This window comes from Chrysemys picta, chromosome 14, assembly GCF_011386835.1.
Source record: "Chrysemys picta bellii isolate R12L10 chromosome 14, ASM1138683v2, whole genome shotgun sequence".
Taxonomy (NCBI): Eukaryota; Metazoa; Chordata; order Testudines; family Emydidae; genus Chrysemys; species Chrysemys picta.
In genome coordinates this window covers 38,610,133-38,630,115 of record NC_088804.1, presented here as the reverse complement: position 1 = coordinate 38,630,115, position 19,983 = coordinate 38,610,133, and the positions used below count along the sequence as shown (strand labels likewise).

The following is a 19,983-nucleotide window of genomic DNA, read 5'->3' as shown; positions in this document are numbered from 1 at the left end:
AGCATGTTTCGCTGGTTGTCAACTAGATTTCAGTTACACTTGTTCAGCCATGACTATTCAGCATTTTACTTCCCCAAATGATGTCTGCTTCATCCTGCTCCAAACTAGTTTATCATCACTGTGAAACAAAGGGAGCACTAATTTCTGTAATCCTCATTCATAACAACTATTACTTTAGAATGGGATTTTGGCCTTAATTCTGTTCCTGTTGATATCAATGGTAAAACTCCCATCGACTTTAATAGCACACCGAGGTCAACTCAAGAATGGTTTTGAAAAATCTCATCCCTTACTTTTTGCCCAAGTTTCAAAAGTTTGCTTTAAGAAAAAAGCAAAAAATTAGGAGATAAATACTGCACCTGGATCTTCATTGTGAAGGGTTTGTTTTGGTAGGGAACTTACTTTGAGCGAACTGTGTTGCAACGTGTGTGTGTACCAAATACTTCTTATGAGCAAGAGACCAAATTATCTTAATTTCTGATCTAATTAAGAACTGTACTCAGGTCTTTCAAGGTCAAAGACAAGTTAGTGCATTAACTGCACTATGCAGTCAGTAATTGAGTCTACTTATCTTCCGCTCCTTTCCTCCCTACCCGCTTCTCTCCTCACCCAACCCCACCAAGGATGCCACAAAAGTATCTGATTGACATTCCCCATGTCATCAAGTTTATTTTCAGATGGTGGGGGACAAGCTACAATAGCAGTTGGTCAGCTAAAGCATTTTCCTTTCATTTGTTGTTACTGTTAAAAAGTGTTGAATGATATAAAATTTATCCTCTCAAGTTCATTAGGTTCATCAGGTTAAGTTGTTACAAGTTCTATAGTAACATAGCTAAAAGAAAGAGACAGAAGGTAAGGTACAATGCCTTTGGTGTACTTGGTACAAAATAATACATATAAAAATGACAAAAGAAATTCTGCTATAAAGCTTCCCCATCAACTGGTAAACTTTTGTTAGAAACAGATATTAATTAGATAAACAGATAGATTTAAGATGAACTAGAGTGTTTCAAGGTTCCTTTGAGTCATATGCTAAAGACAGATCAGTTGCCTTTAATTTACAGATAGGTACATTTCAGTCCTATTTGAATGGATGTGCGAATCAGCTCAGAATTAAGAGTATCTGTTTAAAATCCAGATAGAAAGATTGCATATAATCAAGATGGCATTTTACTCTTCTCTTGTTTTCTCAACTCCTACAGAGCCTTGTAGCTGATTCAAAACCGTTACTGTGCTCTAAGTCCTTCACAAACCATAAAGTTAAGATTTGTTTTGGCCTTGGTTGTAACTATTTCTGTAACTGTTTGTAGTCCCAGTGTGGTTGGGAATCTCTGCAGCATTTGAAATATTGCTTTCAGTATATGTTATTCTGTAGCTATGATATGCTAAACTGCTGCAGAACAAATGTAATATGTGCACAGAGTACAATCTTTAGCAGTTAGCATTATTCTACTGCATCAATAATAATGCCAGTTAAGAACCAGGTCAAAAGACCAGTTACCACTGGATTTTGTTTATACATTTGTGACTTAAAGAGTTTAAAAACATCTCATCTAAGGACAAGATTCATTTTTGAAAGATATTTCATAAATCTTTAAAAATTACTCTCTCTAAAGATTATAAAAGGTTAGTCAAAACTTTTTAATATGAACAATTTGGACAAGCAGAAGTAGTTCTGGTTTTAAAGGTTATAGCAACAATCACTACAACTGGGATGGAATCCACAAGGATGGCTATAACTGACAGTTTGTATTTCTTCTAAGGATTCTCATTAAAAAGATTTGACTGCTTATGGGCACGTTACCTTTTCCAAGTGACATGCCGTTCTTTTTAAATCTGCTGTTGGCGTTCCCCAGAATGTACTGAAGATAACTCTATTTACATTCAAAAATATTTTTTTAAAGTATCTTCAACATAGTGGAAATGCCCATAAATCAGTCAGTGGAAGCCTCCCTAACATAGGTGTAGGACAGCTTTGTTGATCTCTGGGTTTGTCCAGTCATTCCGGATGTCATCTAGGTGATTATCGAAATCCACAAGGGTTTCGTAGGATTTGCTGTCCAAGAGAGATACGGCGATCCTCTGGGCTTCAGACCAGTCTTCACAATAATCACTACAATGTAAAATAACTAGGAATTAATAGTTCTCAAGGAAAATGATCTCCACCAGCTCTTTCAATTAAAACATAAGCCATAGCACTATGCAGTGTGACTACAGCTTAGGAGGCAGAATACTGACAGAGTTTTGTTTTTATAAGCTAGACGTATCTCTCAACATTATGAAAAACAGGAAAGCTTTCAAAGCATGGTCAACTATTGCCTGTTTTCTTCTTACCAGGTCATTCTATATTATGTTGTTCAAGTGTAATAAGACAATTTTGCTTTTTACAGCTGTTTACACAAAGGAACATCTCTTTATCACAACCTAGATACAAACATATTACTTACAAATGTGGGTCTTTGCATCTCCATTTGTTTTCATGATGCTCATACACATGAATGGCAGGTTCTGCGCACTCCATCGTAAATTTAGTGTTATCCACCTAACATGCAACAGAAACAAATCATGTTCTTTCCTTCAAGATCCCAAATAAAGAGATGATATAAAAATGACAGTGTGGTTTTGAACATCATAGCATCTTCCATTCACCTCCATTAATCCATTCAGTGTTTCATCTTGTTGCTGCTTCTGAAGTGCCAATTTTTAAATGGTCTAAAGTGGTTTCTTTTAAACCACCAACATTACACTGTAGCCCACCATTGCTTTTGCCCCATTGAGAAGGTAAGCCATTATGTCATGAAAGGTTTTGGAAGAATGCCTTCTTTACTCTCCCACCACGTACACAGAATGCAGCAACTCTCTCCATGACCAAGGAGGGCCAGAAGTAGGCTCTCTTTAGAGCACAGAAACTGCTCTGCTGGCCAAAAGGGGTTGCTTGAATGCCCTGCAAGGGACTCCCCAAGGCACGCTGAGGGCTCAGCAAGTTAGTCATCACATTACTCTATTAACAGAGCCAAGAAATGGGATTTAAACGCTCATTCTAATATTGTGATTATAATCAGAAGAGAGATAAATGAAATTATATACCATTATGAGTGCTGGGTCACTAAAGCCCTCTGCAATCCTGGAGGCTACCTTTTCAGCGACCTGGTTTGGACTACAGAAGAAGGTCAAGTTAATTGTACTATATATTTCAGCTGAAACCAGTAGGAAATAAGAGCTGAGAAGAGACATGAGAAAAACAGTGTTGTAGCAAACAGGAACAAGATATTAAACTGATCTAAGTCAGAAGGGTAAGAAAACACTGAATCATCTCCCTTTAGCACATGATCTATATCTTAGCTGTGTTCCAGCAGTAGACATGATATATATTGATTTTAGTAATGCTTTTGCTAGTCACATATAACGTTCTCATAAACAAACTAGGAAAATGCAGTCTAAATGAAATTACTATAAGGTGGGTGGCACAACTAGTTGAAAGACTGTATTTAAAGAGTAGTTATCAATGGTTCGCTGTCAAACTGGTAGGGTGTATCTAGTCCCACATGGGTCAGTCCTCGACATGGTACTATTTAATATTTAATTAATGACTTGGATACTGGAGTAGAGAGTATGCTTATAATGTTCGCAGAGGACACCAAGGTTGGAGGGATTTCAAGCACTTTGGAGGACAGAATTAGAATTCAAAATGTCTTTGATACATTGGAGAATTGGTCTGAATTCAACAAGATTAAATTTAATAAAGATAAGTGCAGAGTATTTCACTTAGGTAGGAAAAATCAAATGCACAACTACAAAATGGGGAATAACTGTCTAGATGGGGTTATAGTGGATCACAAATTGAATATGAGTCAACAATGGGATGCAGTTGTGAAAAAGACTAATATTCTGGGGTGCATTAACTGGACTGTCCTATGTAAGACAAGGGAAGTAATTGCCCCACTCTATTCAGCGCTGGTGAGGCCTCAGCTGGAGTACTGTGTCCAATTCTGGTTGCCACACTTTAGGAAAGAAGTGGACAAACTAGAGAATGTCCAGAGGAGAGCAACAAAAGTGATAAAAGCTTTAGAAAACCTGACCTATGTGGAAGGATTAAAAAAAACTGGGCATGTTTAGACCTGGGGGCGGGGGTGAGAAGACTGAGGTAGACCTTTTGATACGATAACCCTTCAAATATGTGAAGGGCTGTTATAAAGAAGACAGGGATCAATTGTTTTCTATTTCCACTTGAGGTACAACAAGAAATAACGGGCTTAATCTGCAGCAAGGGAGATTTAAATTAATTAGGAAAAACTTTCTAATGATAAGGGTAGGTAAGCTCTGGAACAGGCTGCCAAGGGAGGTTGTGGAATCCCCGTCACTGGAGGTTTTTAAGACTAGATTAGACAAACACCTATTAGGAATGGTCTAGGTTTACTTGGTCCTGCCTCAGAACAGAGGGCTGGATTTGATTTCCCGAGGGCCTTTCCAGAACTACATTTCCATGATTTGACAGTAAATGCTTACTCAGACTTGATGTGGATCCAATAGTTTGCAGCTTCCAAACCTTCCCACCAGATCCAGAATATCATGGTTATCTTTTGCTCCATTCCCAGGAACTTGGAAAAGGATATTTCTAAATTTGCTCACCAATCTACATCTAAAACTCATTCAATACCCAGTTCCACTAGTAAGCAAATGTACTGATATTTCTTTAACAAGGTAGTAAAAGGTAGAGTCACTGTGTGATGCAAGGGTATCTTGGCAAACAAATTCATCAATTTAAAGTGAATAAGTGCATAATATTCCTCCAAATTACCCAAGTGCATGTAAAACACACTCCCTTGGAAGATCTAAGTTATGTGCTCCTCTTATGTTTCTAGAAGTCTTTAATGGATTTACTTTGCTCTAACTAGTAAGTCCGGAGCAGTGATCCTTAAACTTCCATTATGTGTGAAACTTCTACTACAGATCCTCTTGCATACTAGCTTCCCTTCATTCCCAATATTCCAAATGCACAATTTCTCTGCAGGAGCAAATAGTATTCAGACAGTAGTCAGATGAAAAGTTCACTTTAATGGGATAATTGTGGCTATTTAGGCCGTAGAGGAATTTAACTGTTTTGTAGATTTGCTATTTATTTCTTCTGCCTGCATTTAGAGGTTTACATTTAATAGTCCCAAATGTCCCCTCATTGCCTACAGCAATTGCTGCTTTACTCCCTTCAGGTCACTTTGGAATTCAGTTCTGTTGTCCTGGGTTTGCCACTCCTTCAGCCTTGGTGGAGAAAATCTGATCACAGCTGAATTTACCCAAAATAAAGCTGTGCTGGGTGCAGACAGGTGTGTGTTTCAGTGTAGTTGGTCCAAAATACCTCTGGAAGTCTTAAAATGTCCCAGACGGTGCTATTATCAGAAGAATGCATCACAACTTAATAAGTGATAGATGCATCACCACCTGAGAAATGCAGTTCTGCAGACCATCAGAAAATCCTCCACAGACTAGAATATATATAAAGAGAAAGAGAGTGTATATAGACAAACCGATAGATGAAGTTTGTATTTTTCAGCAGATTCAGTCTTCACTGTGAGTTTAGAATTTCTAAAAGGCATAGGCACATTTGCGTAAGAAGGATTTAACCCCTTATCTATTAATATTATGGGTATCTAGAGGCACTGTTCTAGTCATTGTACATATACAGAGAGAGTCTCTGCTGAGAGTTCCTTAAATACCTTATTTTATATTTCCTGCTAGTCTTGTGGCAATGTGAAAATCAACAGCAGCATCTCCAAAAATTCATAGCGTCTCTAGCAAGTCATATGCTGAAGCATATATGGTATTAAAGTATTGTGGAAGTAACCCCCACTCCGTCCCCTTATGTTAGAATTAGTAGATTCCAAAGAAAATCTGCTTGCATCTAAATCATAACTGATCAAACTCTCAACTCCTCTGCTAGCTTCAGAGACATGAGAATTTTTATTTGGAGATATCCCTCAAGACCAGAAGAAATGTTGCTCCAACAAAATGGCTTGAATAAATTAAAATGTTTTTACTGAGAACAAGAGGTTAATATTGATTTAAAATGAAAGCATTTATGTCCTGTAATTAGTCTTAATACTGGCTATGCTTAATGATTTAAACATGGGAAGAAAAAAATATTCACTATACATGTGTAAACTTAAAATATTGTCCCTTAGGATGACTTTTATTGGTTATTTAATGAGCTGAATTAATGAGATGGAAAATATAGAATTACTCAGTTTTAAGATAAGGTACGCAGTTGCAGATGCATCTGAGTGGGAGTGTGATTTTGAAGCTTTTCCCCAAAATACTATTTGCTGAACTAAAGAGCCTAAGTAACTTGGTATTAATCTACAGCAGTGACACACAAAGCGGACAACAAATTCATTGTGTCACTACTGTATCTCAAAAAGCATAGTGTTTCTGACAGGACTGCAAATAAAATTTGCGGTCTACAGTGTTTTCATTTTTGCATCAGTATAGCTAAACCAGCACAACCCCCCAGTGTGTAGATGTATTGCACTAATGTACAAGTTACAAATCACACAATTCAAGTCTCCTCTGGCACTGGCAAAGTGTGTCTACAACATTAGGCGCTTCCATCACTATGACTACATATCAGTGTAGTTATAGTGACTCAAATATAGTGACGCAAATTTCCCTGGTCTTAGTTGTAAAATATTTACAGTGGACTTTACTTTTAAAAAAGGATTAACACATGGCAGTTACAATTCTATAGTTAATTTACAGTGAGTGCATCTTGGGTAAAATTTACAAAAACAGCATAAGTGAATTAGAAGCCTAAATTCCATTTTCAAAAGTACATTAAGTCCCAATGACTTTCAATGGAATTCAGACTCTGAAATAACTGCTGGTTTTGAAAATTTTACAACTTGTATTAAAGAGTAATCTTGGGGAAGTGATGAGTAAGAAATGACTTCTGTGCTCTACTTACATGGTGTACCATTGCAAGACAATTCCATGACTAGCTGGCAAAGACTTTCATAAAAAATTAGAGGCAATTAAATAATCTGATAGCGATTAAATCACTTCAAAATGAGTTCCTAAAAGATCTATAGATTCATGAATAGATCTGTGAATTCTAGTGAATTTCCCTGATATCTGCCAGTTAAACTGATTAGCAAGCACTGAAACATCCAACAATTCTATAACATCTACGATATAGGAGTAATTCTGGAAAAATGGAGGTTTGAGACTACACAAAAGACATTTCACAGATATCGAATAGTATTAAGGAAACAAGGTAAAACCACATGACAGTTGTCAAAGTTAAACAACATTGACAGATTATACGTGCAATTATTTTTGTTGGCATAGTACAAATGCAGCATGAGAGAGTAAACAGGAGGAGATATTGCATCGACACACCTGGCATCTTTCACACGCTCGTTAGCCTGATAATATCCAGCTATCACGTAACTATTCTCTTTGCACCAAGAATCAATCTGAAAGAGTAATCAAAACAACTGTGAGTCCAGAAAAATCACACAACAAAACTACCAAAAAGTATACATCTTTCCTGAGGATAAAATGGCAATTGAAACCTTATAACATTTTAGCCAATTGCTAATGAAGTTAACCAAATGCTAATATTCTTAACCACAACACAGGAAGACACACAAGTATTAGGAAAAAGATATATAAAACATTAATGAAATTAAGTTGAACAAGAAGATATTTGAATTGTGATGTACAGCCTGAAATTCAAAGAACAGAATTTGTTCTGAAGCGCTTGAGTAACCACTGGAATCAAATTTTAGGTGTTACTGGCTATTTTCTGTTAGTATTTAGTTGGCAGTGGGAAGTAGGGAAATGTACAGGATGTGAGACTATAACCCCATTTCACAAGACGGTTGCATCCATTTTGCTGAAAATAGAAGTTCACAGTGTTAAAATGTATACATTTTTATATTGTATAATGTTTTCTTTAAAAAGCAACTGATGCCTTAAATTTAAGAACTGAAAGACGTGACCAAAAAATTCTATTGTCTCATTCTTCCAAATCACCCCAGTTGCTAGGGGGATCTGCATTAATACAAGATTCTTTTTTCTTAATTGTTCACCTGTGAGGGTAATTAAACATTAGAACAATTTACCAAGGGATGGTGGGTGGATTTTCCATCACTTCGTCTTTAAATCAAGATAGAATGCCTTTCTAAAAACATGCTATAGCTCAACTACAAAACACAGGCTTGATGCAGGAATTACTGGGGGCCTGTGTTATACTGGGGGTCAGACTAGATCAGTGATTCTCAACCAGGGGTACATGTATCCCTGGGGGTACACAGACGTCTTCCAGGGTGTACATCAATCATCTAAATATTTGCCTAGTCTTACAACAGGCTACATAAAAAGCACTAGTGAAGTCAGTACAAATTAAAATTTCATACATGACTTGTTTAGACGGTTCTATATATTATACACTGAAATGTAATCACAATATTTATATTCCAATTGATTTATTTTATAATTATATGGTAAAAATAAGAAAGTAAGCAATTTTTCAGTAATAGTGTGCTGTGACACTTTTGTATTTTAATGTCTGATTTTGTAAGCAAGTTGTTTTTAAGTGAAGTGGGACTTGGGCGCATGCAAGACAAATTAGACTCCTGAAAGGGGCACAGTAGTCTGGAACGGTTGAGAGTCACTGGACTAGATGATCATAATGGTCCCTTGTTCTATGAATAAGACTTCACATATGCAAATACTTTAAAAAAAAATCTATGGAAATTTATATATTTTTTTTAATGAAAGGGACAAATTCAAACCTGGTGTAAAGCAGTAAAAAAATAACTGGAAAACAATGGATATCAGCTCTGAATTTGGTCCATTATCTCTGTTGTTTTGAAAATACACATCTACCATTCCTGTTGCTCACAATTAAGAGTATCAGGCCAGGATAATCCAGAAATTTGGGAGGTGGAGAAAACAGTTAGTGCTTCCCTCCCCAGTTACTATGCATTTTAAAAAACCCAAATAGTATTCCAAAATGTATTTGATGTTGAACTTTGGCATCTGTAAATCAAAAATGTCATATTTAGTAGAATAATTACAGTATTAAACTGTCTAAGCAGAAGAAAGCCATGTGAATAATCCCTCATCCACAGGGGATGACACGGATTTATATGTTTTATTAAAATGTCATCTTCTGGCATTGAAACAGCAGTTGGCCCTTAACTGGAGCAATTATAAACCCCATTTCAAGGGTTTATGATTTCAGTTTTTAATTGCTAGTGGGCTGAAACCTTGGCACTAAAGCCAGCAATCCTGACACAAGTTTCCTTTTTAAAGTAAACGGTCAATTTAAAAATTACATTTGTCTGACATTTTTACTGTGTATGCTCCTGAAAACAATTTCAAACAAGTGTAACTTTTAAGTTGACAGTTTTCTTTTTAAAGTAAACTTTCACCCAGTGAAAAAACTTGTTCTGTAAACAAAGATTGTTAACTTTCTGAATTTAACAGCAATTTCACTAGGTTTACACTAGCACTTTTCCTTAAATTCCACATTGTTGCAATACCATCAACTGGCCACTGATGTTTCTATTCCTGTTGTCTAATCCTGATCAGAGCAGGTCAACATGAGACAAGTGATAAAAACAACAATACCTAGCTCTTATATAGTGCTTTTCACCTGTGGATGTCAAAGCGTTTTACAAGGTAAAAATACCAGTGACCAGTATATCCCAGGGGCAGATCCTCAGCTTGTTTAAACTGTCATAGCTCCACTGAAGTCAGCTTACTCTAGAAGAGGATCTTCCCCCAGAGCTTCTACCATTGCTCCCAGAAGTGGAGCTGCACCCACAGTACTGCAACCATGAAGGATTTTGAAAGATTTGCGAGTATAGATAAGCCCTGAGTATACAGGCTGTGTCACTGTTGCTCATGTATAACCAGTCAGTGGGGAGCAACTGCACAACATCAGGAAGGAGTTTTTAAAAAAAGAAAAAAAAGTGTGGTTGTAAAACTACAACAACTGGCTGGGGGAGTCAAAGGCAGTAACTGAAACTTTTCGTAACTTGCTTTTTAAAAATGACTTGATTTCAAATTCAAAACAAAATGTGCAAATTAAGAATCGTGCAAATTTATTCCTTCCAATCCTTTTGCTGAAAACGCCTGATAAACACTATGAATGTTTCCATTAAAGCTGTTGTGCCTACAGGACACACGTGGCTTGGTACATGTTCCTTTCCCCATGTGTAATTTGAAATTGAGCTATGACATCATTTCAAGTGTCATTTGATATCAATAGGATTTTTTTGGGTATTCCTTTAATACTCATTTTTAGAACTTTTTTAAAATGGACAAGGCTGGCACTGAAAATGTATCCTCTGAACTAAGAATTAGATTTAGAAAATATTAACTCAATTTGATGCTCATGCATAACTCAGAAAATCCTCATTCACATAAGCAGTCCATTCACCTCCAGGGTAATGATTACTCACCCAAGGAAGAGTTTATAGTAAAAGGCCTTGGGGGGGAAAAAAAATCCCCTCATTAAATTCAACCAATGCTGCAAGACCCTTTGGATATCTAGGTGTTTCTGGAAAAGGACATCAACTTTAACTGCATGAATTTTATTGACTTGTTCACTTAATATGGTTCCTTAACTCAGGATTTTCCTTGTATTCATATTGCTACATTACATGCAAAACAGGCTCCATTTTAAAAGCCACTACAATGCAGTTACTGTGAGCTGTTACATAAATACTTAGCCGTTGTACAAACAGAGAAAGAGACTTTGGGCTCTTGATAAGTTTTTAAAAATTGACAAGTATTGTAATTTGCAACCCATCTTCATGAACTTTATACTTAAGGCTTGCAAAAATTGATTAATTGTGGGAAAGTTGGGGATTTCATGTCTTTTACTTTTAAAATCAATAACCAAGTACAAATAAGAAGTAGTGAAAAGGCAATAAATTGAGGATTTTAAGGTTTAAGTTACATAATGTACTAATATTTCAATTTTTCAGCTGTATAACAAACAGAATATACAGATTAAGACCCAGATCTTATAACGAGCTTCACATGTGGACCCATTAAGGATCAGGGTCCAATTTTGGATTAAAAAAAAAAAAAAAAATCTTCCATGATCAGGGTACCTTTTTACACAGTTGAATCATTCTGTAATTGCACTGTGTCCCAATTTTTCCAGGATCTCCAAATAAAAAATATAAACAACAAAACGTTTGGCACAGCAGTCTCCCAGCATGTTTGCAGGATTGGGGCTTTAATCCATAAACTCCTAGGTGTTTTGTTTTTAAAAAAAGCTTGGAAGCTACTTGCCCACATAGGGCCCTGACTGAAGTCAGCTGTGTTTTATGGGGCTGCAGCAGTCCCTCTGCATGCCACACATTGTAGGATCAGGAACTAAGAAAACAAGGCCCCCTTCCTAACAGTTTAGAATCTTAACTCCAGAAAAACAATGCTTCTGATACAGGCCAAACACTGAAACACTCCACTGCACTTAGGAGACTTACACACTCTAAGGCAGGGGTCTGCAACGTTTGGCACGCGGCTCGCCAGTGTAAGCACCCTAGCGGGCCGGGCCAGTTTATTTGTGTGCTGACGCAGCAGGTTCGGCCGATCGCGGCCCCCACTCGCCGCGGTTCACCGTCCCGGGCCAATGGGGGCAGTGAGAAGCGGTGCAGGCAAGGGATGTGCTGGCCGCGGCTTCACGCCACCCCCATTGGCCCGGGACGGTGAACCGCGGCCAGTGGGGGCCGCGATCGGCCGAACCTGACGCGTCAGCAGGTAAATAAACTGGCCCGGCCCACCAGGGTGCTTACCCTGGCGAGCCGCGTGCCAAACGTTGCCGACCTCTGCTCTAAGGGAGTGGTCCCCAAACTTTTTATGTTGCACCCCAGGCCCCTTACTCGTAATGTAATCTGTCCACACTCCCCTGGGTGCCGGGACCAGAATCAGAGCTGTGCCTAGGGCCAGGAGCGGAGCTGGGCCAGGAGCAGAGCTGGGGGCAGAGCTTCTCCCGCCAACATAACTTCTGTTGCTTGCAATCGATGGGAGAGCACTTCACCAGAGCATAGAGAATCTTCACCAGATGTGCTGCAGCGGAGCACCTGTATCGGTACAGCTGTGCCACTGCAGAGCTGTACGAATAGACATAGCCTGACATACTTATATAGCAATCTGTCTGAATTGAGTACTTACCTATATTTTAAACCAATTAATCACTGGAAATGAACAAATATACAAACTGTCGCCTAGTTCAGCTCATTTAGACAGAGCTGGTGTTTCTCAAAAGGCTTCGGCTCTTCATTTTGTCTAAATTTTGCTGTTTCAGCCTCCAGTAACTAGACATTCTACAACTGTGTCCAGTCATTTTAAAAACTAAGAGACATCATTCTCTCTTACTACAGGCTTAGTTTTCAAATTTGGCCGCTTGTAGCTAAGCATCTAAGGCCCCAATCATGGAGTTCTGAGTGAGAGGACCCTTATACCCACATGGAACCGCACTGAAATCAGTCGGCTTCTACACAGGGACAAGGATCTGCCCTTATGTATCAGCTTGCAGGACTGGGCCAAAATCTGTATTTAGGTATCTTAAAATCCGTGTCTGGGCACCCATGTTTGAAAGCTGAGCCTTATTTTGTTTCTTAAGCATTGTCACATCTTTTGCTTGTCAACACTGATTCTTCATAACTTCAAGAGGTACACATTTAATATAATGAAAGCCACAAGCATACATCAGTCCTAAAATATTAGCTCAGTATATTCCAGTGCAACACAAACAATATAATGTGGAACACTCATCAAAGTACCAGGCAATCTGGGAAGTCACAATTTCAGTTTGTTTTAAACTGATGATGCCTGAGCAAAAGTTCCTTAAAGCTAGTCATGGTGGGTGTCAGGGTATGTCTACACTACCCGGTGGGCAGCGATCGACCCCCGAGCGCTCTCCTGTCAACTTCTGTACTCCAATGCCGCAAGAGATGCAGGCAGAGTCGATGGGGGAGCGGCACCAGTCGACTCATCACGGTAAGTCGATCTAAGTACGTAGCTGAAGTTGCATAACTTAGATCGACACCCCCTCCCCCCCCCGTAGACCAGGGCTCAGTCTGCTTGCAACCACATTATTCATAGCTCTGAAGGCTAAAAGGGACTGTTATGGTCTAGTCCGATCTCCTACATAACACAGGCCAGAGAATTTCATCCAGTAATTCCTGTATCAAGCCCAGAATTTGTGGTTGAGCTAAATCCTATCTTTTAAAAAGACATCCAATCTTGATTTAAAGACATTATGACCACCACACATCTTAAAAAATACAGTACAACATTTTATACTGTACTTCAATAACACCTTTCATCCAAGGAGCTCAGGACCCTTTAAAAACACGAATGAATTTAAAGTTCACCCATCTGAAGGTCACAGAAGGGTTAAACTAGGCCCTATCTACAGAAAGAAATTCACACAAATGTGACTACATTGGCATGTTATTGGATTAAATCACAGTACACTGCTGTGGTATAATCCCTACTTTGCACCGGTGCATCATATATACATTAGGGGTTTGCTTTGGCATAACTACACCAGTTATACCAGTGGAAGTTTCCTTAATGTAGAAAAGTTCTGAGTTACCCAGGGTGTCTCAGCAAATCCATGGCAGATGTAGGAAGAGGACCCTCATCTCCTGTCCAAGTCCTGTGCTCTAACCACATCAGGCATTATGTAAACATGTATTTCTTTAGTTTCTGTGACCCTGTCTTGACTAGGAAAAACTGGTGCATTTTTAGAAAGAAATGCTTTTTTAATGTAAACATGATTAAACTGGAAGTCATTGAAGTCAAGAATTTAAAAGGTCTCAAAAAGGGATTGGATATTTATATGGATATCAAGAATAGCCAAAGTTATAATTCACAAGAATAGATTTTGGAAGGGATATTAAAACTTGTGCTTCAGGGTTTAAGCCAATTTCTGTTAGAGAGCAGGATAACACATAATATGGGGAGCAGATTATCCCAAATATGCCTACAGTGAGGTTCTCATTCCTTCCTCTGTAGCATCTGGCACTGGCCACTGTCAGACAGGACATTGGACTAGATGGACCTTGGGTCTCATCCAGTAAGGCAACTCCTATGAGCTATCTCCCCACAGACCAGGACACACCAACTCAAAGCGGCACCAGACCCTGCCAGAACAACAGATGCAAAACCTGCAGACATATCTCCACTGGTACAATGATCAACACCCACCCACAATACATCTTTCAAGATCCATGGGTCCCACACATGCCTATCACAACATGTGGTGTACCTCATTCAGTGCACTAAATGCTCCAATAATAACTATGTGGGTGAAATGAGACAATCACTACATTCTCAAATGAACACACACAGAAAAATGATACAACTATCACTCTATATCTGACCTCTCATTCCTCATCCTCAAAGGAAATCTACACATCTTCAAAAGACAAGCCTGGGGACTTAAATTCATAACTTTTCTATACACTAAGAACCATGGACTGAATAGAGACATTGGATTTATGGTTTATTACAACAATCTATAACCCACTATCCCCCTCCCCATATCACTGGCCACTTCACCTTGAATGGTCCCTTGCAGTATGTGTTAACTACTTACGTAGTATTTATTTATTTCACCTTGTATTTAGTTGTGACACTTTGGGTATATTTATACAATAAAGAAAAACCTGCAGCTAGCCCATGCCAGCTGACTCAGGCTGTGGGGTTGTTTCATTGCTGTGTAGACTTCCAGGCTCGGGCTGGAGCATCGCAGGTTTTTCTTTGCTGTGTAGACATACTCTCTGACTACAGTTCCCAGACCTGAAGAAGAGCGCGCGCTGTGTAAACTTGAAAACTTGTCTCTCACAAACAGAACTTGGTCCAATAAAAAATATTACCTTACCCACTTTGTCTCCCTAAGAATTACTTACCTTGACTTAAAATACCATTTGTAGCATGTAAACAAAGTTTAACGCCTGTTTACAACATGACTAGTAACACGATTTAAAAGGTGTTACATTAGATGCTAACTGGTGTTTCAAGTCATGTTAGCTAACATTTTAAAAAGCCTAGTTTTTTTTCCTAGTCTAGGAGGCAGACCTTGTCTACATGGGAAAGTTATACCTGTAAAAGCAAAATTGTGAATTTAAACCAATCTAGTTATATTTGTATAACCTGCTGTGTGGCCATTCTTATTCCAGTATATGAGTGCCTTTTTCAGTTTAGTTTATATCAATTTGGAAGGGGTAAACTGGAATAAGTGTGTCCACTTGGGGAATTATGCTGGTATAATTATACTGCTATAACTGTCAACTTCCTCTTACAGCCAAGCACTAAGTCTACACTAGCAAAATAGGAGCTGTACTTTTCAGCTGGGGCAGTTTTCAGCAGTGAAAAACTCTAGTGCAGACAGCGTAGAGCATCTGTCTGCATGAACCCCTGCTTTTCCACGGCTCAGTCTACAAGCCCTTCTGCGAGGTAGAGTTTGCATCTCTCTCAGCCATTACATGCCTCTCAGGATCCTTTTTGTTTTTGGGCCATTCCGTGGGTCTCAGCAATAAAGTGGTGTGTGTCTTTGTAGACCTGTGCGGGCGCACATGCGAGTCTCCCCCCTTTCAGCTTTGCCTGAGGGAGTCTTTCCACAACCGGGCTCTATCCCTAGCCCTTCCACTGATCTGACACGCGGTCTCGGGGGGGAAATCGCTGAAGCTACTGCCTCAGTTTCCCCAGCTGTCTAGCGCTCTAGGGGAGCCGTGAGGGCGCTGACGATGGGCCCAGCGCTACTCTCGCTCCTTACCAGCGTCAGCGCCACCTCCAGCATGGGGGCCAGGGCCAGGGTGCCGTGGAAGAGGGGGATGCAGTCCACGAACAGGGTGTGGGGCTGCGGCTGCCCGTGGGGCTGCTGGTCCTTGCGGGGCGGGGGCGGCTGCGGCTGCTTTTCGGCCACCAGCAGCCCGTTGACGGCGCAGTGCGGGTACTTGGCTCCGTGCAGCACCATCTTGCAGTAGGCCTGAGTGGTCAGCTTCATCCTGGGGCGCCCTGCTCCGCCGCGGGGCCGGCCCCCAGCTCCGCCCGCCTCGCCTCGCCTCGCCTCACGGCGCGGTGGGGGGCACCATAGGCGGCGGGAGCGGGGGGGGGGGGGACGCTGCGGCTTCCCCGCCGGGCCGCGTGAGGCTCCTCCGGGCGGCCCCTAAGGTGCCAGCTCCTGCCTCAGTCCCCCGCACGCGACGCCCTCGCTCTCACCGCCGGCTGCCGCAAAGCGCTCCCCAACCGCCCAGCGCTGTCGCAAAGCGCCCCCGGAGAAAGTGAAGGGGCGGGAGTCCGCCGACGTCCCACTCTGCACCGCGGCGCGGCGCTCTCTATTTCCCTCCAACCGCAGCGCGCTCCTCCACTATCCCAGCGGGCTGTGCGCCAGAGCGTTTCCGCCTCGCCTCTCTCTCGTCTCCGGCACGGCAGCCGCGTAGAGGACGGTCGCCAGGTCGTTGGTAGCGGCGGGTGAGACAGGCCTTGGGCCGGGTCAGACTCCGCCTCCGTGGACAGGGGGGAGGGTCCGCCCGGAGCTAGCCCGGTGTGGGGGAGGGGAGCTCGGTGGGGGAGGGGTGAGGGAGCGCTGTCTGGCCGAGGGGACACGCTGGGGCCTGGGGTTGTTATAGGGCCATGTAGGGGGTGGGGCCCCCTTTTCACCCCAAGTGCCCCATGACCCTCCGCCCCCCCCTTGTCTTGTCCCGCTTCACAGGCCCCTGCGGCCTCCGCTTCCAGCTTCCCTCGAGGGCGCCCCGCCCCCCCGCGGGTAGGTAACAGTCGGGCTCCCCATCGCTGGCGGGATCGGCTTGTCGCTGGGCCGGGCAGAGGGGGCAAGCAGAGGCCGAGTGGCGCTGGAGCTGTGTGGGAGGCCGGGCCCGGGAGATCGAGCTGGGAACTCAGTCCTAATCAGGTGGGGGTGAGGTCCCTACCAGGAAGAGAGGATTTAATAATTGAATGCTGGCCTGTGGTGGACAGGACACAAAATACACACAGTCCCTGCTCCAGAGAGCTTCCTGCTAGACAGGAGAGGTCGTCCTAATTTATTGCCTTCTCCGTGCTCCCGTTACTGTAGTATCCCAGCATTTTGGAAACATGAATTAATTTTTGTTTGGGATGCTTCTGTTGGGTAGGGTACAAACACAGAGGTTGTATCTTACTACTAAAGTCGTAGTCTGAGTCATAGTCAGACATAGAATCCATCTTTAATTTAGTCCTAGATCAGTGTTTCTCAGTCAGTTGATTGTGGACCCCCCTTCCCCCCCCCCCCCCGGGGAAGTCGCAAAGGGTGGGGGGAGTGGTGTTGGACAGCATTGAAAATTTTATAACAATAATTCAAAGACCGGCTAGCCCTTCCACTTCCCCATACACCCTTACCTTTCAAGGTCACGTATTCTGTCAGCCTCTTGTAACACACACAAATGATATAGGCATATTCCATCATATAATATTTTGTTTACTCTTTTATAGTAAATGTAAGGGGGTCATGAAAACTTTTAATAAGGACTCACCTCATGAAGAAGTTGAGAAATCTGGCCTGAACCAATGCCTTTAACTATACAGTATTTAGGATTCATTGGGAAACACTGAATAAGGTGTCTAGGATTTTTCTAAATGTATCTTATTGATTTGTCAAGATGTCTTCCTCATATTCTCCTCAAAATGTTATTTGCCTGCAGAATTGAAACCCCCAAAACAGCAGCATCTTGGTAGTGCAAAGTGGTAGTGCAAAAACCTCTGTAAACAAGGTTGAAACTAACTGATCTAGTTTCATTAGTTAAGCTGAGGAATGAAAAGTAGAGAGAAAAATAAAGTTACTAAAGCTGAAAGAAATTTTTAAAATTATTTTAAAGTGATTTTAGTAACACGGGCAAAATATATTAAATACTCATCTTCATGGTGACCATTGGCATTATGCCTTTTTTGATGCTTGTTCCATTGTCAATCAAAATCTAATTTTTCTGTTGCTAGTAGGTCTCTTAATGACTCCAGGCACAAAGGGGTAGGGTATATTTCACAGGTATTGAAATAATATTCTTAATTATTTGTAACTTCCCCTTCCAAGATTGCATCTGAAATCTCTTTCCTTCTTATCACCCTGTCTGCCCATGAGCCCTGGTTTGTTGAAAGGTCATGAAAGAGTTGAGGGGGTTTTGGCAATTATGTGATTCCTTAGGAGAAGAAGCCTGGAAAAAAACACATCGGTCTTCAATTGCTTTGTTATAATCTAGTAGATGGAGGACAGCATTCTTCCAATTGTATCTATGAATCTGACATCTTTTAACTGGTAATTTTCTATCTTTTCTCCCCTTAGAAATGTTGGCTTCTAGGGCATTTAGCCTAATTGGCAAGCGTGCCATTTCCACCTCCATCTGCTTGAGAGGACATGGTAGGTAATTTGTTTAATTTTAAATATGACTGCAGAAGTAACTTAACCTTTTATGTGCCTCTTCTTAAATCACCCATTATGAGCAGCTTTAAATTTTGTAAAAACAAGCGTTTATGAAGCCCAAGCTAATCACTGGTACAAATAGCAAAGATTGGAAAGTCCTCTTAACAGAAGAAGCTGTTTTTTTTTTTTAAATAAAGTGTTTGGAAACACTTCACAAGAGGATCATAAAATTGCATTTAAAGAATTTTTGTAACTATGGCCATTAAAAATGCAATTTATCCTCTATCCATGTTCTTATATGCTGAGCAATATTAAATTTCTCTGAAAACTTGAGATAAAAGTACGCTGAGATCTGTAATTGTTCTGAACACAGACCTAGCTCTGCTATAACAGCAATTTCTAGGAGAGCCAAATATGGTTTGTTGGCAGCACACCGTTATTTGGGAATCTTTTTTGTAATTTGGTACTTTAAGGATATTATTTATTGACCCAGCACAGGCTGGGCATTTCAAACTTGTGTGTTTGGAGATGATGGGATATTATGCAAATAGCAAGCAGTAACTGCGAAAACAAGGCAGCAAAAACCCAATCAAGGAATGGTGACACACACTGATTTAGAGTTTATCTACACTAAGGACTTGTCTACACTGGCAGCGTTAAAGTGCTCTCGCAGCAGTGCTTTAACGTGGCTTGTGTAGTTGTGGCAGAGCGCTGGGAGAGGCTACGAGGGGCGTAGCTAGGCTCCCAGGGCTGGTGCACTGTCTACGCTGGCACTTTACAGCGGTGAAACTTGCAGCGCTCAGGGGGGTGTTTTTTCACACCCCTGAGTGAGAAAGTTGCAGCACTGTAAAGTGCCAGTGTAGACAATCCCTAAAAAACTACATCAGCACAGCTGCACTTGAATTCTTCTGTCAACCTAGCGCAATCTACACAGGGATTTAAATTGGCCTGGGGGATGGATTGCTCAGCATTGGCCTGCTAAACCCAGGGTTGTGAGTTCAGTCCTTGAGGGAGCCACTTAAGGGTCTGTGGCAAAATCAGTACTTGGTCCTGCTAGTGAAGGCAGGGGGCTGGACTCGATGACCTTTCAGGGTCCCTTCCAGTTCTAGGAGACAGATAAATCTCCACATATTATTATTTTATATTTATTATCTTAGCAACGCCACTCAGGGATGTGGATTTTTCACACCCCTGACACCTCTAAAGTGACCTAATTTGCTAATGTAGACCAGGCTTTACTTGTCCAGTAGCAAGAAAGTTTAGTTGATGATCTGTGCCATCACCAGTAGATGGCATCACAGAACTACAATAGCCCTAGAAGGATATTGGATTAATAGAACCTAGACAGGGTAATTGCATGAAATTGTGTAGGAAAATATAACTTGAGGGCTTTCTAAATATTTAAAGGAAGATTGTCAACTTTAAATAGAGTAAATTTTGGGAGGGAAAAAATAGTTGACATTAGTTTCAGGTATTACAAGTTCCTCTGAGACCCTTTGCCAATTTTTGTAGTCTGAAAATGTTTACTAATGGGTATTTAAAAAATAAATAAATCTCTCCTTTGA

At 40.9% G+C, this 19,983-nt stretch overlaps 1 protein-coding gene across 1 annotated transcript; it reads right to left on the bottom strand.

Annotated features, from left to right (window-relative positions):
- Positions 1-638: 638 nt before the first annotated feature.
- LOC101946206 (ER membrane protein complex subunit 8) lies at positions 639-16,218 on the bottom strand. Its single transcript, XM_005292271.4, has 5 exons — positions 15,803-16,218; positions 7,390-7,466; positions 3,088-3,157; positions 2,448-2,542; positions 639-2,113 (listed from the first exon to the last, which is right to left on the bottom strand). Exons 1-5 carry the CDS (start codon positions 16,031-16,033, stop codon positions 1,954-1,956), a joined length of 633 nt encoding a protein of 210 aa, XP_005292328.2. The 5' UTR covers positions 16,034-16,218; the 3' UTR covers positions 639-1,953.
- Between the last annotated feature and the right edge of the window lie 3,765 nt (positions 16,219-19,983).

Coding starts and splice junctions, on each gene's coding strand:
- LOC101946206 (XM_005292271.4), bottom strand. CDS start 16,033: ATGAAGCTGACCACTCAGGCCTACTGCAAGATGGTGCTGCACGGAGCC. Junction 7,467..15,802: donor TGGAGGTGGCGCTGACGCTG/GTAAGGAGCGAG, acceptor TTACTCTTTCAG/ATTGATTCTTGGTGCAAAGA. Junction 3,158..7,389: donor GAGCGTGTGAAAGATGCCAG/GTGTGTCGATGC, acceptor CTTCTTCTGTAG/TCCAAACCAGGTCGCTGAAA.